Source organism: Hypanus sabinus, chromosome 1, assembly GCF_030144855.1.
Source record: "Hypanus sabinus isolate sHypSab1 chromosome 1, sHypSab1.hap1, whole genome shotgun sequence".
NCBI classification, from domain to species: Eukaryota; Metazoa; Chordata; class Chondrichthyes; order Myliobatiformes; family Dasyatidae; genus Hypanus; species Hypanus sabinus.
In genome coordinates, this window is record NC_082706.1 from 64,094,426 (window position 1) to 64,122,337 (window position 27,912).

Here is a 27,912-nt window from a genome sequence, read left to right on the forward strand (position 1 = left end):
TCCAATCTTTGTATCATCAGCAAATTTGCTGATCCAATTTGCCACATTATCATCCAGATCATTGATATAGATGCCAAATAACAATGGACCCAGCACTGATCCCTGTGGCACACCACTAGTCACAGGCCTCCACTCAGAGTAGCAGCCCTCCACTACCACTCTCTGGCTTCTCCCATTGAGCCAATGTCTAATCCAGTTTCCTACCTCTCCATGTATACCTAGTGACTGAATCTTCCTAACTAACCTCCCATGCGGGACCTTGTCAAAGGCCTTACTGAAGTCCATGTATACAACATCCACTGCCTTCCCTACATCCACTTCCCTGGTAACTTACTCAAAAAACTCTAATAGATTGGTTAAACATGACCTACCACGCACAAAGCCATGCTGACTTTTTCTAATAAATCCCTGTCTATCCAAATACCTGTAGATCATATCTCTTAGTATTCCTTCCAATAATTTACCTACTACCGATGTCAAACTTACCAGCCTATAATTTCCTGGCTTACTTTGAGTCTTTTTTAAACAACGGAACTACATGAGCTAGCCTCCAATCCTCCAGCATCTGACCTGTGGATATCAACATTTTAAATATTTCCGCCAGGGTCCCTGCAATTTCGACACTAGATTCCTTCAAGGTCCGAGGGAATACCCTGTCACATCCTGGAGATTTATTTCTGATTTGCCTCAAGATAGCAAACACTTCCTCCTCTTTAATCTGTATAGGTTCCATGACCTCCCTACTTGTTTGCCTTGTTTCCATAGACTCCATTCCAGTTTCCTTAGTAAGTACAGATGCAAAAAACCCATTTAATATCTCTCCCATTTCTTTTGGTCCCATACATAGCCGACCACTCTGATCTTCAAGAGAACCAATTTTATCCTTTACTATCCTTTTGCTCCTAACATACCTGTAGAAGCTCTGAAAGTCCTTGAAGCAGTCTAGGAATACTCAGATCAGTTCAATTTAGTGCTGTATCATTCATTGCCTGCAGAGTTTCATCAATTTTATCCCTTACTATCCTTTTGCTCTTAACATACCTGTAGAAGCTCTTAGGATTCCTTCACCCTGACTGCCAAAGCAACCTGATGTTTTGTTTTAGCCCTCCTGATTTCTTAAATATTTTCTTACTCTTTTTATACTCCTCAAGCATCTTATTTCCTCCCTGTTGTCTATACATCTCTCTCTTTTTCTTGAGTTCCAATATCCCTCGAGAGCCAAGGTTCCTTATTCATTTTGCCTTTAGACCTGATAGGAACATACAAATTCTGCACTCTCAAAATTTCTCCTTTGAATTTCTCCTTACCAATCACATCCTTGCCAGAGAACGACCTGTCCCAATCCACACTTTTTAGATCCTTTCTCATTTCTTCAAATTTGGCCTTTTTCCAGTTTAGAACTTAAACTGGAGGACCAGATCTATCTTTATCCATGATCAAGTTGAAACTAATGGCGTTATGATCACTGGAACCAAAGTGTTTCCCTTCACACACTTCCATCACCTGCCCTAACTCATTTCCTAATAGGAGATCTAATATTGCATCCTCCCTAGTTGGTACATCTATATATTGATTTAGAAAACTTTCCTGAACACATCCCCATTCTGATGATTGGTCTGAACAGCAACTGAATCTGTTGACCATGTCTACATGTTGTCGTGTATTGAGTTGCTGCTATACATTAACAAGCAGGTGTACGTAATTGTGTGGCCACTGGGTGAATACCATTGACCAGCTGCCAACAGTTTTGGCCCCATATATCAGAAAGAATATGGTGTCATTGGGGAGAGTCCAAAGGAGGTTCACGGGGATAATTCCAGGAATGAAGGGGTTAACCTATGAGGAGCATTTGGCAGCTTCGAGCTTGTAGTCACTGGAATTTAGATGAATGTGTGGGGATCTTATTGAAACCTACTGAGTGTTGATAGGACTAGATAGGGTGGATGTAAAGATGTTTCCTATGGTGGGTGTATCCAGAATTAGAGGACACAGCCTCAAAATTGAGGGGTGACCTTTTAGAACAGAGGTAAGGAGGAATTTTTTTTAGCCAGAGAGTAGTAAATCTGTGGAATGCTCTGCCACAGACTGCAGTGGAAGCCAAGCCCGTGGGTATATTTAAGGCGGAAGTTGATAGTTTCCTGTTCAGTCAGGGCATCAAAGGATATGGTGAAAGGCAGGTGTATGGGGTTGAGTGGGATCCAAGATCAGCCATGATGGAATGGCTTAATTCTGGTCCTATGTCTTATGGACCACAAAATAATTATGTTCTTTCATCTATAATAATTGCATTAATTGAAGCATTGTTTCAAAGCCAATGTTCTTCATTCTAGGTACACCACCAAGCATTTGAATGATGAGACTACCTCCAAGCAAATAAAGACAATGTTGCAATAAAGAATAGCAACAGAGCTGGCTACTTAAAACAGTATTCTGCCATGACTGAGATGCACAGATGTGTTTTTAATGTTTAAAAGACTGCAACTGCTTTTTTTTCTCTTTTTTTAAAAAAATGTGTTCCTTCTCTTAAAACAAAATAGCTAAACTTTGTTTCTGTGCCAAACTCTCTCGAAACATTAACAGTGCAAGAAGTGTTTATTCTGCTTGACATGTGGATGGATGAATGGAGCATATAGACAGCTACTATTCACAAGCTGGGTGTCTTTGTACATGTGAGGAGATTCCGGATCTTGGCCTAAGAGAGATGAAAATCTGTTCCATTTCTAATGATTAATATTTAATACTGCTTCTGCATGATAAGCTTTGTCATGCTGTGTAAAACTTAAAAAAATCATTTTCTATTGCAGCTTCATCATGCGCAGCAATTAAAAAATTGAACAGATGTTAAATTAACTATATAATGTTTTATTGCACAAAAAGGTACCTAGCACAACAGACTACAAGATACTATGTCTGTTTTGTTAATACTTCAGTTTGCATTGAATCATTTTGTACGAGTGTATGTAAGTTTAACATTCATTATACTAACGTTAAACCGTTATTTGTGCGTAACAGTTGCGAATGCATGTACATGTAAAATTGGCAGCTGTGGATCAATAAAAATCAGCTTTTGTTTTTCTAAAACCTGACTAATGAGATTTGAACATATATATTTTCTGGCTGTCACCTTACACTCTATTTATCAAGTCCCATCCTTTTGAATTCTAAAGTTATATTTCAGCCCAACTACTATATCCATCATATATTTTAACATTTAATGGTTTTAAATAAAAATATATTCATTTAAAGTGACTGCTTATTTTCTACACAAAAATAAACTCAGAATCTGAACACATTCAAACATGAATTGGTTAAAAGTTCACAGTCAGCAATAAAGTGTAGAATAAAATCAAAACTAAAAAGAATAAAATCAGATACTCACCAGGTCAGGCAGTGTAATCAGAGAGCACTACAGTGCAGAAACGGGCCCTTTAGCCTATCTAGTCCGTGCTGAACTGTTATTGTTTAGTTGCGTTCAACCTATTGAGCCTACTCCGCCTTCCATCATGGCCTATCCCAGATCTCACTCAACCCCATACGCCTGCCTTTTTGGCATAACCTTTGATGCCCTGACCAATCAGGAAACTAACAACATCAGCCTTGAGTACACCCACAGTCTTGGCCTCCATTCTGTGACAGAGCATTCTACAGATTCACTACTCTCTGGCTAAAAAAAAAAAATCCTCCTTACATCTATTCTAAAAAGTCGACCCTCAATTTTGAGGCTGTGTCCTGTAAGTCTGGATACACCCACCATAGGAAACATCTTTACATCCACCCTATCTAGTCCTATCAACACTCAGTAGGTTTCAATAAGATCCCCACACATTCTTCTAAATTCCAGTGACTACAAGCCCAAAGCTGCCAAATGCTCCTCATAGGTTAACCCCTTCATTCCTGGAATTATCCCCATGAACCTCCTTTGGACTCTCCCCAATGACACCATATTCTTTCTGATATATGGGGGCCAAAACTGTTGGCAGCTGGTCAATGGTATTCACCCAGTGACCACATAATTATGTACACCTGCTTGTTAATGCAATTATCAGCCAATCAACCTCTCCTTGGACTCTGGGATGTAGTCCACCTGGTCCAGGTTACTTATCCACCTTCAGACCTTTCAATTTGTCTAGCACTTTTTCCTTTGTAATAGTAATGGCACTCACTCCTGCTCCCTGACACTCACGGACCTCTGGCACACTGTTAGTGTCTCCCACAGTGAAGGCGGATGCAAAGTACCCATTAAGTTCATCTGCCAGTTCTTTGTTTCCCCCCCCCCCATTACTACCTCACCAGCATCGTTTTCCAGTAGTCCAATATCGACTCTCACCTCCCTTTTACTCTTTACATAACAGAATTTTTTTAGTATCCTGCTTTATATTATTGGCTAGTTTACCATTATATTTCATATTTTCTCTTACAGCTTTTTGAGTTGTTCTTGTTGGATTTTAAAAGCTTTCCAATCATCCAACTTCTCACTCACTTTTGCTACCTTTCCTTGGCTTTTATGCAGTCTCGATTTTTCATGTCAGCCATGGTTGCCTACCCCTGCCATTTGAGAACTACTTCTGTGGAACGTGTCTATCCTTCGCCTTATGAACTATTCCCAGAATCTACAGCCATCTCTGTTCTGCTGTCATCCCTATCAGTATCCTCCTCCAATCCTCCTGGCCATGCTCCTCTCTCATGCCTTTATAACTCACTTTATTCCATTGTGATACTGATACATGTGATTTATGCTTCTTCCTCTCAGAATGAAGAATGAGTTAGATCATAATTATGATTGCTGCCTCCTAAGGATTCCTTTACGTTAAGCTCCCTAATAAGATCTGGGTTATTACACAACAGCCAATCTAAGATGGCCTTTCCCTGAGTAGGCTCAAGTACAAGCTGCTGTAGAAAGCCATCTCATAAGCATTCAACAAATTCCCTCTCCGACACCAACCTGATTTTTCCAGTCCCCCTGTATATTGAAATCTCTAGTTATAATTGTGTCATTACTCTTATTACATGCCTTTTTCAGCTCCCTTGCAATCTCAACCCCACATCTTGGCTACTATTTGGAGGCCTATATATGACTCCCATAATGTTTTTTTTTACCATTACAGTTCAACTCCACTGATAAAGATTCAACATTCTCTGCCCCTATGTCACCTCTTTCTAAAGATGTAATTCCATCTCTTTCCAACAGAGCCACCCCACCACCTATGCCTTCCTGTCTGTCCTTTCGATGCAAAGTATATCCTTTGATGTTAAGCTTCCAAATATGGTCTTTTTTCAGCCACTACTCGGTGATGCTCACAATGTCATACTGACCAATGTCTAATTTTGCCACGAGTTTGAGTACCTTATTCCAAATGCAGCATGTTCAGTCCTGCATTCTTTGCTCTTTTGAATTTTGCCACAGTGGTACAATTTAACTCTTTGGTCTGTTTGCATGTGTACCCAGTCACTGGTTTGTCCTTCTTTACATTCATCCACCATTTCACTGGCAGTTCATTCCACATTCGTATCACCCTCAGAGATCTATGGAAAGTGAAACTTGTCAAAAGATTAAAGATCTTTTCATCAGAGTTGGAAAAACATGGAATCATGTTGCACTTAAGGAGGTGGTGGTGTGAGGAAAAGGATATTTCTGATGCAATGGAGACCAGATTGTCTGGTTGACACAATTGCTTTCAGTGGTCATCTAGAAGAGGGAAATTAATGTTAATGGCTGATCTGTTTGTATAAGTATAAATAAGACCATAAATCATTGGAGCAGAATTAGGCCATTTGGCCTAATTAGGCCTATCCACCATTCTATCATGGCTGATTTATTATCCCCCCCCCCCTTAAAACCCAGTATTCTGCTTTCTCCCTAAAACCTTTGATGACCTATTAAGAGGCTTTATCACTTGAAAGATACCTAATGACTTGTCCTCTACAGACATCATGGAAATTAATTACACAGATGCGCCATCCTTTGGCTAAAGAAATTCCTCCTCATCTCTGTTCTAAAGGAATGGCCTCTTATTCTGAGGCTCTGCCCCCTGGTCTGAAACTTCCTTACTATAGGAAACATGCTTCGCAGGCCCACTCTGACTAGATGTTTAGTCAATAGGTTGTAATGAGTTTCACCCCTCATTATTCTAAACTCCAGCCAAACAGGCTCAGAGCCATTAAACATTCCTCATATGTTACACCTTTCATTCCCAGGACATCCTTGTGAACCTTTGAACCCTCTGCAATGCTAACAAATCCTTTCTTAGATAAAGGGCCCAAAAATACTCATCATATTCCAAGTGTGGTCTGACCAAGCCTCAGCATCACATCCTTGTTCTTATATTCTAGTCCTTTCAAAATAAATGCTAATATCGCATTTGCCTTTCTTACTATCTAGTCTACCTGCAAGTTAGACATAGGGGAATCCTGCACTAGTATTCCCAAGTCACTTCACACCTCCAATTTCTGAATTTGCTCCTCATTTAGAAGATAGTCTATGCCAAGGATTCCCAACCCGTGCTCCACAGATCCCCCCTTGCTTAATGGTATTGGTCCATGGCAAAAAAAAAGGTTGCATAGGCCTGGTCTATGCCCTTATTCCTTCTACTAAAGTGCAAAATCATATTGCATCATTGCACTGCCCTGCATTCATCTGCCACTTATTTGCTAATTCTTCTAATCTGCCCATAAGGCAATCAATTCTGTCAACAAAATCATTGAAATATAATGTGAAAACACAACCCACTATAGAACACCAACAGTCACCAGCACACAAACATTCTGCCAACTGGCTGAACAGGCCACTTTTATTCTCACTCTTTGCCTTGTGCCAGTTAGCCAATCTTCTATCCATACTGGTATTTTTCCTGTGATACCATGGGCTCTTGCTAAGCAGCCTCATGTGTGACACCTTGTCAAAAGGCTTCTGAAAATCCAAGTAAGCAGCACCTACTGACTTCCTTTGTCTTTCCTGTCCGTTTTGTAGTTTTGTGGTCTGTAGTTGCCAAGAAAATTTCAACAACATCCTTGAATACCTTCCATGCGATTTTCTCCAGTCCCACTGGAAGTTCTTTGAATTACTGAAGTTATTTGAAACATTGATGACCTGTTTGATTTGTGGACCAACAAAAATGCCATCCTTAATCTTGGCATCAGTTACTCTGGGAAACATCTGTCTCAAATATTGAAATCCTTCGCGGATATTTTTGTGCCTGGTGACAGCAGATTCTTTCTTTGCAGTCTTGAGCCCAGTAATTCTGCTTTTGCCGTTGACAAACCCAAGTCTTTGACCAGGTCATTTAACTCAGACTGAGTTATCAGATGAGGCTCACTTGACATAAATGGTTCAACATCTGTTTCAGTATCAGTATTGTTTTCCATTCCTGACTCGTTCATCATGGCATCTTCATCTGCCTCCTCAGCTGGCTGGTAGCGCAGTGCAAACTGCGCTGGACTCTGGAGTGAAGGCTCCCGAGTTCGAATCCAAGTCGGACCACCCCCGAGCATGCTTTCCATCTGAGCCAGGGTGAGTGTCAAGCTAGCCACTTGGCATCATAAAAAAAACAGGGTCAGGTCAGTAACGTGCATATTGTGACCCGGTTAATCGGAAAGAAGACCAATCCTGACACCACACACCACACAAGAATTGCTGACTGTCTAGTGCGACATGCTAAAAAAAAAATTCTGCCTCCTCCAGACTCCATATCTCTGGTGGCTTTGGTATTGGAAAACTATCATCATGTGGCACGGGCCTTATAGATAAAGGGAGATTGGGGTATTTGATAGTTTTCTTGCTTTTAGCAGTGAAAACAGGCATGCCGTCAGACAGAAGTAGCAGTCTGTCACATGATCCTTCTGCCCTAGTCATTCCTTCGAAATTGCAAACGGCATTGACTTCTGAGTACCTCTGAGCCAAGCTCAAACATTAACAGCGCATGTTGCACAACAGGTGTGAGAACCCAATCTTCGTGCTGGTGAACAATTTTACACTCAAAGTAGACCTCATAAAAAACAATCACGCTACGTCTTTGAGACTTAAGAGTACACTCACCACAAATATAACAAAGTATTGCGACTGTTGCAACGTTAGCCAGACATTTTGCTATCACAAACACTTCTGAAAAAACAGTAACTTTATTGTAATGAGTACACACAATATGCTGTGTGCAAAGAGATCACAGACCGATAAAAATGTAAACGCATGTTTAAAACCACATGTGCAGGATGCTTTTACAGCCTTTCTAAAACACAGCCCTGTCATGAAGCATCCATCCTGCCCTGTCATGAAACATCCATCCTGCCCTGTCATGAAGCAACCATTCTGCCCTGTCGAGAAGCATCCATCCTGCCCTGTCATGAAGCATCCATCCTGCCCTGTCATGAAGCATCCATCCTGCCCTGTCATGAAGCAACCATCCTGCCCTGTCATGAAGCATCCATCCTGCCCTATCATGAAGCATCCATCCTGCCCTGTCATGAAGCATCCATCCTGCCCTATCATGAAGCATCCATCTGCCCTGTCATTAAGCATCCATCCTGCCCAGTCATGAAGCATCCATCCTGCCCTGTCATGAAGCATCCATCCTGCCCTGTCATGAAGCATCCATCCTGCCCTGTCATGAAGCATCCATCCTGCCCTGTCATGAAGTATCCATCCTGCCCTGTCATGAAGCATCTATCCTGCCCTGTAATAAAGCGTCTATCCTGCCCTGTCATGAAGCATCCATCCTTCCCTGTCATGAAGTATCTATCCTGCTCTGTCATGAAGCATCCATCCTGCCTTGTCATGAAGCATCCATCCTGCCCTGTCATGAAGCATCAATCCTGCCCTGTCATGAAGCATCCATCCTACCCTGTCATGAAGCATCCATCCTGCCCTGTCATGATTAATCCATCCTGCCCTGTCAAGAACCATCCATCCTGCCCTGTCATGAAGTATCCGTCCTGCACTGTCATGAACCATCCATCCTTCCCTGTCATGAAGCATCCATCCTGCCTTGTCAGGAAGCATCCATCCTGCTCTGCCAAGAAGCATCCATCCTGCCCTGTCATGAAGCATCCATCCTGCCCTGTCATGAAGCATCCATCCTGCCCTGTCATGAAGCATCCATCCTGCCCTGTCAAGAAGCATCCATTCTGCCCTCTCAGGAAGCATCTATTCTGCCCTATCATGAAGCATTCATCCTTCCCTGTCATGAAGTATCCATCCTGCCCTGTCATGAAGCATCCATCCTTCCCTGTCATGAAGATTCCATCCTGCCCTGTCATGAAACATCCTTCCTGCCGTGTCATGAAGAATCCATCCTGCCCTGTCAAGAAGCATCCATCCTTCCCTGTCATGATGCATCCATCCTGCCCTGTGAAGAAGCATCCATCCTGCCCTGTCATGAAGCATCCATCCTGCCCTGTCAAGAAGCATCCATCCTTCCCTGTCATGATGCATCCATCCTGCCCTGTCAAGAAGCATCCACCCTTCCCTGTCATGAAGCATCCATCCTGCGCTGTCATGATGCATCCATCCTGCCCTGTCATGAAGTATCCATCCTGCCCTATCAATTAGCATCCATCCTGCCCTGTCATGAGGGATCCATCCTGCCCTGTCATGAGGGATCCATCCTGCCCTGTCATGAAGCATCCATCCTGCCCTGTCATGAGGCTTCCATCCTGCCCTGTCATGAAGCATCCATCCTGCCTTGTCTTGAAGACTCCATCCTGCCCAGTCTTGAAGAATCCATCCTGCCCCATCATTATGCAACCATCCTGCCCTGTCATGAAGCATCCATCCTGCCCTGTCATGAGGGATCCATCCTGCCCTGTCATGAGGGATCCATCCTGCCCTGTCATGAAGCATCCATCCTGCCCTGTCATGAGGCTTCCATCCTGCCCTGTCATGAAGCATCCATCCTGCCTTGTCTTGAAGACTCCATCCTGCCCAGTCTTGAAGAATCCATCCTGCCCCATCATTATGCAACCATCCTGCCCTGTCATGAAGCATCCATCCTGCCCTGTCATGAAGCATCTATTCTGCCCTGTCATGAAGCATCCATCCTGCCCAGTCATGAAGCATCCACCCTGCCCTGTCATGAAGAATCCATCCTGCCCTGTCATGAAGCATCTATCCTGCCCCATCAAGAAGCATCCATCCTGCCCTGTCATGAAGCATCCTTCCTGCCCTGTAATGAAGAATCCATCCTGCCCTGTCAAGAAGCATCCATCCTGCCCTGTCATGAAGCATCCATCCTGCCCTGTCATGAAGCATCCATCCTGACCTGTCATGAAGCATCCATCCTGCCCTGTCATGAAGCATCCTTCCTGCCCTGTCATGAAGAATCCATCCTGCCCTGTCAAGAAGCATCCATCCTGCCCTGTCATGAAGCATCCATCCTGCCCTGTCATGAAGCATCCTTCCTGCCCTGTCATGAAGAATCCATCCTGCCCTGTCATGAAGCATCCTTCCTGCCCTGTCATGAAGAATCCATCCTGCCCTGTCAAGAAGCATCCATCCTGCCCTGTCATGAAGCATCCATCCTGCCCTGTCATGAAGCATCCTTCCTGCCCTGTCATGAAGAATCCATCCTGCCCTGTCATGAAGCATCCTTCCTGCCCTGTCATGAAGAATCCATCCTGCCCTGTCAAGAAGCATCCATCCTGCGCTGTCATGAAGCATCCATCCTGCCCTGTCATGAAGCATCCATCCTGCCCTGTCATGAAGCATCCATTCTGCCCTGTCATGAAGCATCCTTCCTGCCCTGTCATGAAGCATCCTTCCTGCCCTGTCATGAAGCATCCATCCTGCCCTGTCATGAAGCATCCATCCTTCCCTGTCATGAAGCATCTATCCTGCCCTTTCGTGAACCATCCATCCTTCCTTGTCAAGAAGCATACATCCTGCCCTGTCATGAAGCATCCATCCTTCCACGTCTTGATGCATCCATCCTGCCCTGTCATGAAGCAACCATCCTGCACTGTCATGAAGCATCCATCCTGCCCTGTCATGAAGCATCAATCCTGACCTGTCATGAAGCATCTATCCTGACCTGTCATGAAGCATCTATCCTGACCTGTCATGAAGCTTCCATCCTGCCCTGTCATGAAGCATCCATCCTGCCTTGTCTTGAAGACTCCATCCTGCCCAGTCTTGAAGAATCCATCCTGCCCCATCATTATGCAACCATCCTGCCCTGTCATGAAGCATCCATCCTGCCCTGTCATGAAGCATCTATTCTGCCCTGTCATGAAGCATCCATCCTGCCCTGTTATGAAGCATCCATCCTGCCCTGTCATGAAGCATCCATCCTGCCCTGTCATGAAGCATCCATCCTGCCCTGTCATGAAGCATCCTTCCTGCCCTGTCATGAAGCATCCTTCCTGCCCTGTCATGAAGAATCCATCCTGCCCTGTCATGAAGCATCCTTCCTGCCCTGTCATGAAGAATCCATCCTGCCCTGTCAAGAAGCATCCATCCTGCGCTGTCATGAAGCATCCATCATGCCCTGTCATGAAGCATCCATCCTGCCCTGTCATGAAGCATCCATTCTGCCCTGTCATGAAGCATCCTTCCTGCCCTGTCATGAAGCATCCTTCCTGCCCTGTCATGAAGCATCCATCCTGCCCTGTCATGAAGCATCCATCCTTCCCTGTCATGAAGCATCTATCCTGCCCTTTCGTGAACCATCCATCCTTCCTTGTCAAGAAGCATACATCCTGCCCTGTCATGAAGCATCCATCCTTCCACGTCTTGATGCATCCATCCTGCCCTGTCATGAAGCAACCATCCTGCCCTGTCATGAAGCATCCATCCTGCCCTGTCATGAAGCATCAATCCTGACCTGTCATGAAGCATCTATCCTGACCTGTCATGAAGCATCTATCCTGACCTGTCATGAAGCATCCATCCTGCCCTTTCATGAAGCATCCTTCCTGCCCTATCATGAAGCATCCTTCCTGCCCTATCATGAAGCATCCATCCTGCCCTGTCATGAAGCATCCATCCTCCCCTCTTGTGAAGCATCCATCCTCCCCTGTCAGGAAGCATCCATCCTGACCTGTCATGAAGCATCCAACCTGCCCTGTCTTGAAGCATCCATCCTGCCCTTTCATGAAGCATCCATCCTGCCCTGTCAAGAAGCATCCATCCTTCCCTGTCATGATGCATCCATCCTGCCCTGTCATGAAGCATCCATCCTGCCCTGTTATGAAGAATCTATCCTGCCCTGTCATGAAGTATCCATCCTGCCCTATCAATTAGCATCTATCCTGCCCTGTCATGTGGGATCCATCTTGCCCTGTTATAAAGCATATATCCTGCCCTGTCATGAAGCATCCATCCTGCCCTGTCATGAAGCATCTATCCTGCCCTGTCATGAAGCATCTATCCTGCCCTGTCATGAAGCATCCATCCTGCCCTGTCATGAGGCTTCCATTCTGCCCTGTCATGATTAATCCATCCTGCCTTGTCTTGAAGACTCCATCCTGCACTGTCTTGAAGAATCCATCCTGCCCCATCATTATGCAACCACCCTGCCCTGTTATGAAGCATCTATCCTGCCCTGTCATGAAGCATCCAACCTGCCCTGTCAAGAAGCATCCATCCTCTCCTGTCGCGAAGTATCCATCCTGCCCTGTCATGAAGCATCCAACCTGCCCTGTCAAGAAGCATCCATCCTCTCCTGTCGTGAAGCATCCATCCTCCCCTGTCATGAAGCATCTATCCTGACCTGTCATGAAGCATCCATCCTGCCCTGTCATGAAGCATCCATCCTGCCCAGTCATGAAGCATCGATCCTGCCCCCTCATGAGGCTTCCATCCTGCCCTGTCATGATTAATCCATCCTGCCTTGTCTTGAAGACTCCATCGTGCCATGTCTTAAAGAATCCATCCTGCCCTATCATTATGCAACCATCCTGCCCTGTTATGAAGCATCTATCCTGCCCTGTCATGAAGCATCCATCCTGCCCTGTCATGATGCATCCATCCTGCCCTGTCATGAAGTATCCACCCTGCCCTATCAATTAGCATCCATCCTGCCCTGTCATGCGGGATCCATCCTTGCCCTGTCATGAAGCATCCATCCTTCCCTGTCATGAGGCTTCCATCCTGCCCTGTCATGATTAACCCATCCTGCCTTGTCTTGAAGACTCCATCCTGCCCTGTCTTGAAGAATCCATCCTGCCCCATCATTATGCAACCATCCTGCCCTGTTATGAAGCATCTATCCTGCCCTGTCATGAAGCATCCAACCTGCCCTGTCATGAAGCATCCATCCTGCCCAGTCATGAAGCATCTATCCTGCCCTGTCATGAAGCATCCATCCTGCCCTGTCATGAAGCATCCATCCTGCCCAGTCATGAAGCATCTATCCTGCCCTTTCGTGAACCATCCATCCTTCCTTGTCAAGAAGCATCCATCCTGCCCTGTCATGAAGCATCCATCCTTCCATGTCTTGATGCATCCATCCTGCCCTGTCATGAAGCATCCTTCCTGCCCTGTCATGAAGCATCCATCCTGCCCTGTCATGAAGCATCCATCCTGCCCTATCATGAAGCATCCATCCTGCCCTGTCATGAAGCATCAATCCTGACCTGTCATGAAGTATCTATCCTGACCTGTCATGAAGCACCCATCCTGACCTGTCATGAAGCATCCATCCTGCCCTTTCATGAAGCATCCTTCCTGCCCTATCATGCAGCATCCTTCCTGCCCTATCATGAAGCATCCATCCTCCCCTCTTGTGAAGCATCCATCCTCCCCTGTCAGGAAGCATCCATCCTGACCTGTCATGAAGCATCCATCCTCCCCTCTAGTGAAGCATCCATCCTCCCCTGTCAGGAAGAATCCATCCTGCCCTATCATGAAGCATCCATCCTCCCCTCTTGTGAAGCATCCATCCTCCCCTGTCAGGAAGCATCCATCCTCCCCTGTCAGGAAGCATCCATCCTGACCTGTCATGAAGCATCCAACCTGCTCTGTCATGAAGCATCCATCCTGCCCGGTCATGAAGCATCCATCCTGCCCTGTCAAGAAGCATCCATCCTCTCCTGTCGTGAAGCATCCATCCTCCCCTGTCATGAAGCATTTATCCTGCCCTGTCATGAAGCATCCATCCTGCCCGGTCATGAAGCATCCATCCTGCCCTTTCATGAAGCATCCATCCTGCCCGGTCATGAAGCATCCATCCTGCCCTGTCAAGAAGCATCCATCCTTCCCTGTCATGATGCATCCATCCTGCCCTGTCATGAAGCATCCATCCTGCCCTGTCATGATGCATCCATCCTGCCCTGTCATGAAGTATCCATCCTGCCCTATCAATTAGCATCCATCCTGCCCTGTCATGAGGGATCCATCCTGCCCTGTCATGAAGCATCCATCCTGCCCTGTCATGAGGCTTCCATCCTGCCCTGTCATGATTAATCCATCCTGCCTTGTCTTGAAGACTCCATCGTGCCCTGTCTTGAAGAATCCATCCTGCCCTATCATTATGCAACCATCCTGCCCTGTTATGAAGCAGCTATCCTGCCCTGTCATGAAGCATCCATCCTGCCCTGTCATGATGCATCCATCCTGCCCTGTCATGAAGTATCCATCCTGCCCTATCAATTAGCATCCATCTTGCCCTGTCATGTGGGATCCATCCTGCCCTGTCATGAAGCATCCATCCTGCCCTGTCATGAGGCTTCCATCCTGCCCTGTCATGATTAATCCATCCTGCCTTGTCTTGAAGACTCCATCCTGCCCCATCATTATGCAACCACCCTGCCCTGTTATGAAGCATCTAACCTGCCCTGTCATGAAGCATCCAACCTGCCCTGTCAAGAAGCATCCATCCTCTCCTGTCGCGAAGTATCCATCCTGCCCTGTCATGAAGCATCCAACCTGCCCTGTCAAGAAGCATCCATCCTCTCCTGTCGTGAAGCATCCATCCTCCCCTGTCATGAAGCATTTATCCTGCCCTGTCATGAAGCATCCATCCTGCCCTGTCATGAAGCATCCATCCTGCCCAGTCATGAAGCATCCATCCTGCCCCCTCATGAGGCTTCCATCCTGCCCTGTCATGATTAATCCATCCTGCCTTGTCTTGAAGACTCCATCGTGCCCTGTCTTGAAGAATCCATCCTGCCCTATCATTATGCAACCATCCTGCCCTGTTATGAAGCATCTATCCTGCCCTGTCATGAAGCATCCATCCTGCCCTGTCATGATGCATCCATCCTGCCCTGTCATGAAGTATCCATCCTGCCCTATCAATTAGCATCCATCCTGCCCTGTCATGCGTGATCCATCCTGCCCTGTCATGAAGCATCCATCCTGCCCTGTCATGAGGCTTCCATCCTGCCCTGTCATGATTAACCCATCCTGCCTTGTCTTGAAGACTCCATCCTGCCCTGTCTTGAAGAATCCATCCTGCCCCATCATTATGCAACCATCCTGCCCTGTTATGAAGCATCTATCCTGCCCTGTCATGAAGCATCCAACCTGCCCTGTCAAGAAGCATCCATCCTCTCCTGTCGTGAAGCATCCATCCTGCACTGTCATGAAGCTTCCATCCTGCCCTGTCATGAAGCATCCATCCTGCCCTGTCATGAAGCATCCATCGTGCCCAGTCGTGAAGCATCCATCCTGCCCCCTCATGAAGCATCCATCCTGCCCTTTCATGAAGGATCCATCCTGCCCTGTCATGAAGCATCCATCCTGCCCAGTCATGAAGCATCCATCCTGCCCTGTCATGAAGCATCCATCCTGCCCAGTCATGAAGCATCCATCCTGCCCCCTCATGAAGCATCCATCCTGCCCTTTCATGAAGGATCCATCCTGCCCTGTCATGAAGCATCCATCCTGCCCAGTCATGAAGCATCCATCCTGCCCTGTCATGAAGCATCCATCCTGCCCAGTCATGAAGCATCCATCCTGCCCTGTCATGAAGCATCCATCCTGCCCAGTCATGAAGCATCCATCCTGCCCTGTCATGAAGCATCCATCCTGCCCAGTCATGAAGCATCCATCCTGCCCTGTCATGAAGCATCCATCCTGCCCTGTCATGAAGCATCCATCCTGCCCTGTCATGAAGCATCTATCCTGCCCTTTCATGAAGCATCCATCCTGCCCTGTCATGAAGCATCCATCCTGCCCAGTCATGAAGCATCCATCCTGCCCTGTCATGAAGCATCTATCCTGCCCTTCCATGAAGCATCCATCCTGTCCTGTCATGAAGCATCCATCCTGCCCAGTCATGAAGCATCTATCCTGCCCTTTCATGAAGCATCCATCCTGCCCAGTCATGAAGCATCCATCCTGCCCTGTCATGAAGCATCTATCCTGCCCTTTCATGAAGCATCCATCCTGCCCTGTCATGAAGCATCCATCCTGCCCAGTCATGAAGCATCCATCCTGCCCTGTCATGAAACATCCATTCTGCCCTTTCATGTAGCATCCAGATTGCCCTGTCATGAAGAATCCAACCTGCCCTGTCGTGAAGCATCCATCCTGCCCCCTCATGAAGCATCCATCCTCCCCTGTCAGGAAGCATCCATCCTGGCCCGTCATGAAGCATCCATCCTGACCTGTCATGAAGCATCCATCCTGCCCTGTCATGAAGCATCCATCCTGACCTGTCATGAAGCAACCAACCTGCCCTGTCATGATGCATCCATCCTGCCCTGTCATGAAGTATCCATCCTGCCCTATCAATTAGCATCCATCCTGCCCTGTCATGAGGGATCCATCCTGCCCTGTTATGAAGCATCCATCCTGCCCTGTCATGAGGCTTCCATCCTGCCCTGTCATGATTAATCCCTCCTGCCTTGTCTTGAAGACACCATCGTGCCCTGTCTTGAAGAATCCATCCTTCCCTATCATTATGCAACCATCCTGCGCTATCAATTAGCATCCATCCTGCCCTGTCATGTGGGATCCATCCTGCCCTGTCATGAAGCATCCATCCTGCCCTGTCATGAGGCTTCCATCCTGCCCTGTCATGATTAATCCATCCTGCCTTGTCTTGAAGACTCCATCCTGCCCTGTCTTGAAGAATCCATCCTGCCCCATCATTATGCAACCATCCTGCCCTGTTATGAAGCATCTATCCTGCCCTGTCATGAAGCATCCAACCTGCCCTGTCAAGAAGCATCCATCCTGCACTGTCATGAAGCATCCATCCTGCCCTGTCATGAAGCATCCATCCTGCCCTGTCATGAAGCATCCATCCTGCCCAGTCATGAAGCATCCATCCTGCCCCCTCATGAAGCATCCATCCTGTCCTTTCATGAAGGATCCATCCTGCCCTGTCATGAAGCATCCATCCTGCCCAGTCATGAAGCATCCATCCTGCCCTGTCATGAGGCATCCATCCTGCCCTTTCATGAAGCATCTATCCTGCCCTTTCATGAAGCATCCATCCTGCCCTGTCATGAAGCATCCATCCTGCCCAGTCATGAAGCATCCATCCTGCCCTGTCATGAAACATCCATTCTGCCCTTTCATGTAGCATCCATATTGCCCTGTCATGAAGAATCCAACCTGCCCTGTCATGAAGCATCCATCCTGCCCCCTCATGAAGCATCCATCCTCCCCTGTCAGGAAGCATCCATCCTGCCCCGTCATGAAGCATCCATCCTGACCTGTCATGAAGCATCCATCCTGCCCTGTCATGAAGCATCCATCCTGCACTGTCATGAGGCTTCCATTCTGCCCTGTCATGATTAATCCATCCTGCCTTGTCTTGAAGACACCATCGTGCCCTGTCTTGAAGAATCCATCCTTCCCTATCATTATGCAACCATCCTGCGCTATCAATTAGCATCCATCCTGCCCTGTCATGTGGGATCCATCCTGCCCTGTCATGAAGCATCCATCCTGCCCTGTCATGAGGCTTCCATCCTGCCCTGTCATGATTAATCCATCCTGCCTTGTGAAGACTCCATCCTGCCCTGTCTTGAAGAATCCATCCTGCCCCATCATTATGCAACCATCCTGCCCTGTTATGAAGCATCTATCCTGCCCTGTCATGAAGCATCCAACCTGCCCTGTCAAGAAGCATCCATCCTGCACTGTCATGAAGCATCCATCCTGCCCTGTCATGAAGCATCCATCCTGCCCTGTCATGAAGCATCCATTCTGCCCAGTCATGAAGCATCCATCCTGCCCCCTCATGAAGCATCCATCCTGCCCCCTCATGAAGCATCCATCCTGCCCAGTCATGAAGCATCCATCCTGCCCTGTCATGAAGCATCCATCCTGCCCTGTCATGAAGCATCTATCCTGCCCTTTCATGAAGCATCCATCCTGCCCTGTCATGAAGCATCCATCCTGCCCAGTCATGAAGCATCCATCCTGCCCTGTCATGAAACATCCATTCTGCCCTTTCATGTAGCATCCATATTGCCCTGTCATGAAGAATCCAACCTGCCCTGTCATGAAGCATCCATCCTGCCCCCTCATGAAGCATCCATCCTCCCCTGTCAGGAAGCATCCATCCTGCCCCGTCATGAAGCATCCATCCTGACCTGTCATGAAGCATCCATCCTGCCCTGTCATGAAGCATCCATCCTGACCTGTCATGAAGCAACCAACCTGCCCTGTCATGATGCATCCATCCTGCCCTGTCATGAAGTATCCATCCTGCCCTATCAATTAGCATCCATCCTGCCCTGTCATGAGGGATCCATCCTGCCCTGTTATGAAGCATCCATCCTGCCCTGTCATGAGGCTTCCATCCTGCCCTGTCATGATTAAACCATCCTGCCTTGTCTTGAAGACACCATCGTGCCCTGTCTTGAAGAATCCATCCTTCCCTATCATTATGCAACCATCCTGCGCTATCAATTAGCATCCATCCTGCCCTGTCATGTGGGATCCATCCTGCCCTGTCATGAAGCATCCATCCTGCCCTGTCATGAGGCTTCCATCCTGCCCTGTCATGAAGCATCCATCCTGTCCTGTCATGAAGCATCAATCCTGACCTGTCATGAAGCATCTATCCTGACCTGTCATGAAGCACCCATCCTGACCTGTCATGAAGCATCCATCCTGCCCTTTCATGAAGCATCCTTCCTGCCCTATCATGAAGCATCCTTCCTGCCCTATCATGAAGCATCCATCCTGCCCTGTCATGAAGCATCCATCCTCCCCTCTTGTGAAGCATCCATCCTCCCCTGTCAGGAAGCATCCATCCTGACCTGTCATGAAGCATCCAACCTGCCCTGTCATGAAGCATCCATCCTGCCCGGTCATGAAGCATCCATCCTGCCCTGTCAAGAAGCATTTATCCTGCCCTGTCATGAAGCATCCATCCTGCCCTGTCATGAAGCATCCATCCTGCCCGGTCATGAAGCATCCATCCTGCCCTTTCATGAAGCATCCATCCTGCCCGGTCATGAAGCATCCATCCTGCCATCTCATGAAGCATCCATCCTGCCCTGTCATGATGAATCCATCCTGCCCTGTCATGAAGTATCCATCCTGCCCTATCAATTAGCATCCATCCTGCCCTGTCATGAGGGATCCATCCTGCCCTGTCATGAAGCATCCATCCTGCCCTGTCATGATTAATCCATCCTGCCTTGTCTTGAAGACTCCATCGTGCCCTGTCATGAAGAATCCATCCTGCCCTATCATTATGCAACCATCCTGCCCTGTTATGAAGCATCTATCCTGCCCTGTCATGAAGCATCCATCCTGCCCTGTCATGATGCATCCATCCTGCCCTGTCATGAAGTATCCATCCTGCCCTATCAATTAGCATCCATCTTGCCCTGTCATGTGGGATCCATCCTGCCCTGTCATGAAGCATCCATCCTGCCCTGTCATGAGGCTTCTATCCTGCCCTGTCATTTTATCCATCCTGCCTTGTCTTGAAGACTCCATCCTGCCCTGTCTTGAAGAATCCATCCTGCCCCATCATTATGCAACCACCCTGCCCTGTTATGAAGCATCTATCCTGCCCTGTCATGAAGCATCCAACCTGCCCTGTCATGAAGCATCCATCCTGCCCTGTCATGAAGCATCCATCCTGCCCAGTCATGAAGCATCCATCCTGCCCCCTCATGAGGCTTCCATCCTGCCCTGTCATGATTAATCCATCCTGCCTTGCCTTGAAGACTCCATCGTGCCCTGCCTTGACGAGTCCATCCTGCCATATCATTATGCAACCATCCTGCCCTGTTATGAAGCATCTATCCTGCCCTGTCATGATGCATCCATCCTGCCCTATCAATTAGCATCCATCCTGCCCTGTCATGCGGGATCCATCCTGCCCTGTCATGAAGCATCCATCCTTCCCTGTCAAGAGGCTTCAATCCTGCCCTGTCATGATTAACCCATCCTGCCTTGTCTTGAAGACTCCATCCTGACCTGTCTTGAAGAATCCATCCTGCCCCATCATTATGCAACCATCCTGCCCTGTTATGAAGCATCTATCCTGCCCAGTCATGAAGCATCCATCCTGCCCTGTCATGAAGCATCCATCCTGCCCTGTCATGAAGCATCCATCCTGCCCAGTCATGAAGCCTGCATCCTGCCCCCTCATGAAGCATCCATCCTGCCCTTTCATGAAGCATCCATCCTGCTCTGTCATGAAGCATCCATCCTGCCCCGTCATGAAGCATCCATCCTGACCTGTCATGAAGCATCTGTCCTGCCCTTTCATGAAGCATCCATCCTGACCTGTCATGAAGCATCTATCCCTCTCTGTCATGAAGTATCCATCCTGCCCCGTCATGAAACATCCATCCTGCCCAGTCAGGAAGCATCCATCCTGCCCTATCATGAAGCATCCATCCTGCCCTATCATGAAGCATCCATCCTGCCCTATCATGAAGCATCCATCCTGCTCTGTCATGAACCATCCATCCTGCCCTGTCGAGAAGCATCCATCCTGCCCTGTCATGAAGCATCCATCCTGCCCTGTCATGAAGCATCCATCCTGCCCTGTCATGAAGCATCTATCCTGCTCTGTCATGAAGCATCCATCCTGCCCCATCTTGAAGCATCCATCCAGCTCTGTCATGAAGCATCCATCCTGCACTATCATGAAGTATCTATCCTGCCCTATCATGATGCATCTATCCTGCTCTGTCATGAAGCATCCATCCTGCCCTGTCAAGAAGCATCCATCCTTCCCTGTCATGATGCATCCATCCTGCCCTGTCATGAAGCATCCATCCTGCCCTGACATGATGCATCCATACTGCCCTGTCATGAAGTATCCATCCTGCCCTATCAATTAGCATCCATCCTGCCCTGTCATGAGGGATCCATCCTGCCCTGTCATGAAGCATCCATCCTGCCCTGTCATGAGGCTTCCATCCTGCCCTGTCATGATTAATCCATCCTGCCTTGTCTTGAAGACTACATCGTGTCCTGTCTTGAAGACTCCATCCTGCCCTATCATTATGCAACCATCCTGCCCTGTTATGAAGCATCTATCCAGCCCTGTCATGAAGCATCCATCCTGCCCTGTCATGATGCATCCATCCTGCTCTGTCATGAAGTATACATCCTGCGCTATCAATTAGCATCCATCCTGCCCTGTCATGTGGGATCCATCCTGCCCTGTCATGAAGCATCCATCCTGCCCTGTCATGAGGCTTCCATCCTGCCCTGTCATGATTAATCCATCCTGCCTTGTCTTGAAGACTCCATCCTGCCCTGTCTTGAAGAATCCATCCTGCCCCATCATTATGCAACCATGCTGCCCTGTTAGGAAGCATCTATCCTGCCCTGTCATGAAGCATCCAACCTGCCCTGTCAAGAAGCATCCATCCTGCCCTGTCATGAGGCTTCCATCCTGCACTGTCATGAAGCATCCATCCTGCCCTGTCATGAAGCATCCATCCTGCCCTGTCATGAAGCATCCATTCTGCCCAGTCATGAAGCATCCATCCTGCCCCCTCATGAAGCATCCATCCTGCCCCCTCATGAAGCATCCATCCTGCCCAGTCATGAAGCATCCATCCTGCCCTGTCATGAAGCATCCATCCTGCCCTGTCATGAAGCATCTATCCTGCCCTTTCATGAAGCATCCATCCTGCCCTGTCATGAAGCATCCATCCTGCCCAGTCATGAAGCATCCATCCTGCCCTGTCATGAAACATCCATTCTGCCCTTTCATGTAGCATCCATATTGCCCTGTCATGAAGAATCCAACCTGCCCTGTCATGAAGCATCCATCCTGCCCCCTCATGAAGCATCCATCCTCCCCTGTCAGGAAGCATCCATCCTGCCCCGTCATGAAGCATCCATCCTGACCTGTCATGAAGCATCCATCCTGCCCTGTCATGAAGCATCCATCCTGACCTGTCATGAAGCAACCAACCTGCCCTGTCATGATGCATCCATCCTGCCCTGTCATGAAGTATCCATCCTGCCCTATCAATTAGCATCCATCCTGCCCTGTCATGAGGGATCCATCCTGCCCTGTTATGAAGCATCCATCCTGCCCTGTCATGAGGCTTCCATCCTGCCCTGTCATGATTAAACCATCCTGCCTTGTCTTGAAGACACCATCGTGCCCTGTCTTGAAGAATCCATCCTTCCCTATCATTATGCAACCATCCTGCGCTATCAATTAGCATCCATCCTGCCCTGTCATGTGGGATCCATCCTGCCCTGTCATGAAGCATCCATCCTGCCCTGTCATGAGGCTTCCATCCTGCCCTGTCATGAAGCATCCATCCTGTCCTGTCATGAAGCATCAATCCTGACCTGTCATGAAGCATCTATCCTGACCTGTCATGAAGCACCCATCCTGACCTGTCATGAAGCATCCATCCTGCCCTTTCATGAAGCATCCTTCCTGCCCTATCATGAAGCATCCTTCCTGCCCTATCATGAAGCATCCATCCTGCCCTGTCATGAAGCATCCATCCTCCCCTCTTGTGAAGCATCCATCCTCCCCTGTCAGGAAGCATCCATCCTGACCTGTCATGAAGCATCCAACCTGCCCTGTCATGAAGCATCCATCCTGCCCGGTCATGAAGCATCCATCCTGCCCTGTCAAGAAGCATTTATCCTGCCCTGTCATGAAGCATCCATCCTGCCCTGTCATGAAGCATCCATCCTGCCCGGTCATGAAGCATCCATCCTGCCCTTTCATGAAGCATCCATCCTGCCCGGTCATGAAGCATCCATCCTGCCATCTCATGAAGCATCCATCCTGCCCTGTCATGATGAATCCATCCTGCCCTGTCATGAAGTATCCATCCTGCCCTATCAATTAGCATCCATCCTGCCCTGTCATGAGGGATCCATCCTGCCCTGTCATGAAGCATCCATCCTGCCCTGTCATGATTAATCCATCCTGCCTTGTCTTGAAGACTCCATCGTGCCCTGTCATGAAGAATCCATCCTGCCCTATCATTATGCAACCATCCTGCCCTGTTATGAAGCATCTATCCTGCCCTGTCATGAAGCATCCATCCTGCCCTGTCATGATGCATCCATCCTGCCCTGTCATGAAGTATCCATCCTGCCCTATCAATTAGCATCCATCTTGCCCTGTCATGTGGGATCCATCCTGCCCTGTCATGAAGCATCCATCCTGCCCTGTCATGAGGCTTCTATCCTGCCCTGTCATTTTATCCATCCTGCCTTGTCTTGAAGACTCCATCCTGCCCTGTCTTGAAGAATCCATCCTGCCCCATCATTATGCAACCACCCTGCCCTGTTATGAAGCATCTATCCTGCCCTGTCATGAAGCATCCAACCTGCCCTGTCATGAAGCATCCATCCTGCCCTGTCATGAAGCATCCATCCTGCCCAGTCATGAAGCATCCATCCTGCCCCCTCATGAGGCTTCCATCCTGCCCTGTCATGATTAATCCATCCTGCCTTGCCTTGAAGACTCCATCGTGCCCTGCCTTGACGAGTCCATCCTGCCATATCATTATGCAACCATCCTGCCCTGTTATGAAGCATCTATCCTGCCCTGTCATGATGCATCCATCCTGCCCTATCAATTAGCATCCATCCTGCCCTGTCATGCGGGATCCATCCTGCCCTGTCATGAAGCATCCATCCTTCCCTGTCAAGAGGCTTCAATCCTGCCCTGTCATGATTAACCCATCCTGCCTTGTCTTGAAGACTCCATCCTGACCTGTCTTGAAGAATCCATCCTGCCCCATCATTATGCAACCATCCTGCCCTGTTATGAAGCATCTATCCTGCCCAGTCATGAAGCATCCATCCTGCCCTGTCATGAAGCATCCATCCTGCCCTGTCATGAAGCATCCATCCTGCCCAGTCATGAAGCCTGCATCCTGCCCCCTCATGAAGCATCCATCCTGCCCTTTCATGAAGCATCCATCCTGCTCTGTCATGAAGCATCCATCCTGCCCCGTCATGAAGCATCCATCCTGACCTGTCATGAAGCATCTGTCCTGCCCTTTCATGAAGCATCCATCCTGACCTGTCATGAAGCATCTATCCCTCTCTGTCATGAAGTATCCATCCTGCCCCGTCATGAAACATCCATCCTGCCCAGTCAGGAAGCATCCATCCTGCCCTATCATGAAGCATCCATCCTGCCCTATCATGAAGCATCCATCCTGCCCTATCATGAAGCATCCATCCTGCTCTGTCATGAACCATCCATCCTGCCCTGTCGAGAAGCATCCATCCTGCCCTGTCATGAAGCATCCATCCTGCCCTGTCATGAAGCATCCATCCTGCCCTGTCATGAAGCATCTATCCTGCTCTGTCATGAAGCATCCATCCTGCCCCATCTTGAAGCATCCATCCAGCTCTGTCATGAAGCATCCATCCTGCACTATCATGAAGTATCTATCCTGCCCTATCATGATGCATCTATCCTGCTCTGTCATGAAGCATCCATCCTGCCCTGTCAAGAAGCATCCATCCTTCCCTGTCATGATGCATCCATCCTGCCCTGTCATGAAGCATCCATCCTGCCCTGACATGATGCATCCATACTGCCCTGTCATGAAGTATCCATCCTGCCCTATCAATTAGCATCCATCCTGCCCTGTCATGAGGGATCCATCCTGCCCTGTCATGAAGCATCCATCCTGCCCTGTCATGAGGCTTCCATCCTGCCCTGTCATGATTAATCCATCCTGCCTTGTCTTGAAGACTACATCGTGTCCTGTCTTGAAGACTCCATCCTGCCCTATCATTATGCAACCATCCTGCCCTGTTATGAAGCATCTATCCAGCCCTGTCATGAAGCATCCATCCTGCCCTGTCATGATGCATCCATCCTGCTCTGTCATGAAGTATACATCCTGCGCTATCAATTAGCATCCATCCTGCCCTGTCATGTGGGATCCATCCTGCCCTGTCATGAAGCATCCATCCTGCCCTGTCATGAGGCTTCCATCCTGCCCTGTCATGATTAATCCATCCTGCCTTGTCTTGAAGACTCCATCCTGCCCTGTCTTGAAGAATCCATCCTGCCCCATCATTATGCAACCATGCTGCCCTGTTAGGAAGCATCTATCCTGCCCTGTCATGAAGCATCCAACCTGCCCTGTCAAGAAGCATCCATCCTGCCCTGTCATGAAGCATCTATCCTGCCCTGTCATGAAGCATCCATCCTGCCCTGTCATGAAGCATCAATCCTGACCTGTCATGAAGCACCCATCCTGACCTGTCATGAAGCATCCATCCTGCCCTTTCATGAAGCATCCTTCCTGCCCTATCATGAAGCATCCTTCCTGCCCTATCATGAAGCATCCATCCTGCCCTGTCATGAAGCATCCATCCTCCCCTCTTGTGAAGCATCCATCCTCCCCTGTCAGGAAGCATCCATCCTGACCTGTCATGAAGCATCCAACCTGCCCTGTCATGAAGCATCCATCCTGCCCGGTCATGAAGCATCCATCCTGCCCTGTCAAGAAGCATTTATCCTGCCCTGTCATGAAGCATCCATCCTGCCCTGTCATGAAGCATCCATCCTGCCCAGTCATGAAGCATCCATCCTGCCCTTTCATGAAGCATCCATCCTGCCCGGTCATGAAGCATCCATTCTGCCATGTCATGAAGCATCCATCCTGCCCTGTCATGATGCATCCATCCTGCCCTGTCATGAAGTATCCATCCTGCCCTATCAATTAGCATCCATCCTGCCCTGTCATGAGGGATCCATCCTGCCCTGTCATGAAGCATCCATCCTGCCCTGTCATGATTAATCCATCCTGCCTTGTCTTGAAGAATCCATCCTGCCCTATCATTATGCAACCATCCTGCCCTGTTATGAAGCATCTACCCTGCCCTGTCATGAAGCATCCATCCTGCCCTGTCATGACGCATCCATACTGCCCTGTCATGAAGTATCCATCCTGCCCTATCAATTAGCATCCATCTTGCCTTGTCATGTGGGATCCATCCTGCCCTGTCATGAAGCATCCATCCTGCCCTGTCATGAGGCTTCCATCCTGCCCTGTCATGATTAATCCATCCTGCCTTGTCTTGAAGTCTCCATCCTGCCCTGTCTTGAAGAATCCATCCTGCCCCATCATTATGCAACCACCCTGCCCTGTTATGAAGCATCCATCCTGCCCTGTCATGAAGCATCCAACCTGCCCTGTCAAGAAGCATCCATCCTCTCCTGTCGTGAAGTATCCATCCTGCCCTGTCATGAAGCATCCAACCTGCCCTGTCAAGAAGCATCCATCCTCTCCTGTCGTGAAGCATCCATCCTCCGCTGTCATGAAGCATCTATCCTGCCCTGTCATGAAGCATCCATCCTGCCCTGTCATGAAGCATCCATCCTGCCCAGACATGAAGCATCCATCCTGCCCCCTCATGAAGCATCCATCCTGCCCTTTCATGAAGGATCCATCCTGCCCTGTCATGAAGCATCCATCCTGCCCCCTCATGAAGCATCCATCCTGCCCAGTCATGAAGCATCCATCCTGCCCTGTCATGAAGCATCCATCCTGCCCTGTCATGAAGCATCCATCCTGCCCAGTCATGAAGCATCCATCCTGCCCTGTCATGAAGCATCCATCCTGCCCAGTCATGAAGCATCCATCCTGCCCTGTCATGAAACATCCATTCTGCCCTTTCATGTAGCATCCATATTGCCCTGTCATGAAGAATCCAACCTGCCCTGTCGTGAAGCATCCATCCTGCCCCCTCATGAAGCATCCATCCTCCCCTGTAAGGAAGCATCCATCCTGGCCCGTCATGAAGCATACATCCTGACCTGTCATGAAGCATCCATCCTGCCCTGTCATGAAGCATCCATCCTGACCTGTCATGAAGCAACCAACCTGCCCTGTCATGATGCATCCATCCTGCCCTGTCATGAAGTATCCATCCTGCCCTATCAATTAGCATCCATCCTGCCCTGTCATGAGGGATCCATCCTGCCCTGTTATGAAGCATCCATCCTGCCCTGTCATGAGGCTTCCATCCTGCCCTGTCATGATTAATCCATCCTGCCTTGTCTTGAAGACACCATCGTGCCCTGTCTTGAAGAATCCATCCTTCCCTATCATTATGCAACCATCCTGCGCTATCAATTAGCATCCATCCTGCCCTGTCATGTGGGATCCATCCTGCCCTGTCATGAAGCATCCATCCTGCCCTGTCATGAAGCATCCAACCTGCCCTGTCAAGAAGCATCCATCCTCTCCTGTCGTGAAGCATCCATCCTCCGCTGTCATGAAGCATCTATCCTGCCCTGTCATGAAGCATCCATCCTGCCATGTCATGAAGCATCCATCCTGCCCTGTCATGAGGGATCCATCCTGCCCTGTCATGAAGCATCCATCCTGCCCTGTCATGATTAATCCATCCTGCCTTGTCTTGAAGAATCCATCCTGCCCTATCATTATGCAACCATCCTGCCCTGTTATGAAGCATCTACCCTGCCCTGTCATGAAGCATCCATCCTGCCCTGTCATGACGCATCCATACTGCCCTGTCATGAAGTATCCATCCTGCCCTATCAATTAGCATCCATCTTGCCCTGT

The 27,912-nt window shown here is 48.5% G+C and overlaps 1 protein-coding gene across 9 annotated transcripts in view; it reads left to right on the forward strand.

The window, feature by feature from the left end:
• Window positions 1–3,081, forward strand: part of fam49bb (family with sequence similarity 49 member Bb) — a 193,174-nt gene extending 190,093 nt beyond the window's left edge. For all 9 annotated transcript variants that reach the window (XM_059970567.1, XM_059970538.1, XM_059970523.1 and 6 more), the window contains one exon: window positions 2,331–3,081. In XM_059970567.1, coding sequence (XP_059826550.1) covers window positions 2,331–2,394 — 64 coding nt within the window. In that variant the 3' untranslated portion in view covers window positions 2,395–3,081. The remainder of the gene's footprint in view (window positions 1–2,330) is intronic.
• The last annotated feature ends 24,831 nt before the right edge of the window (window positions 3,082–27,912 follow it).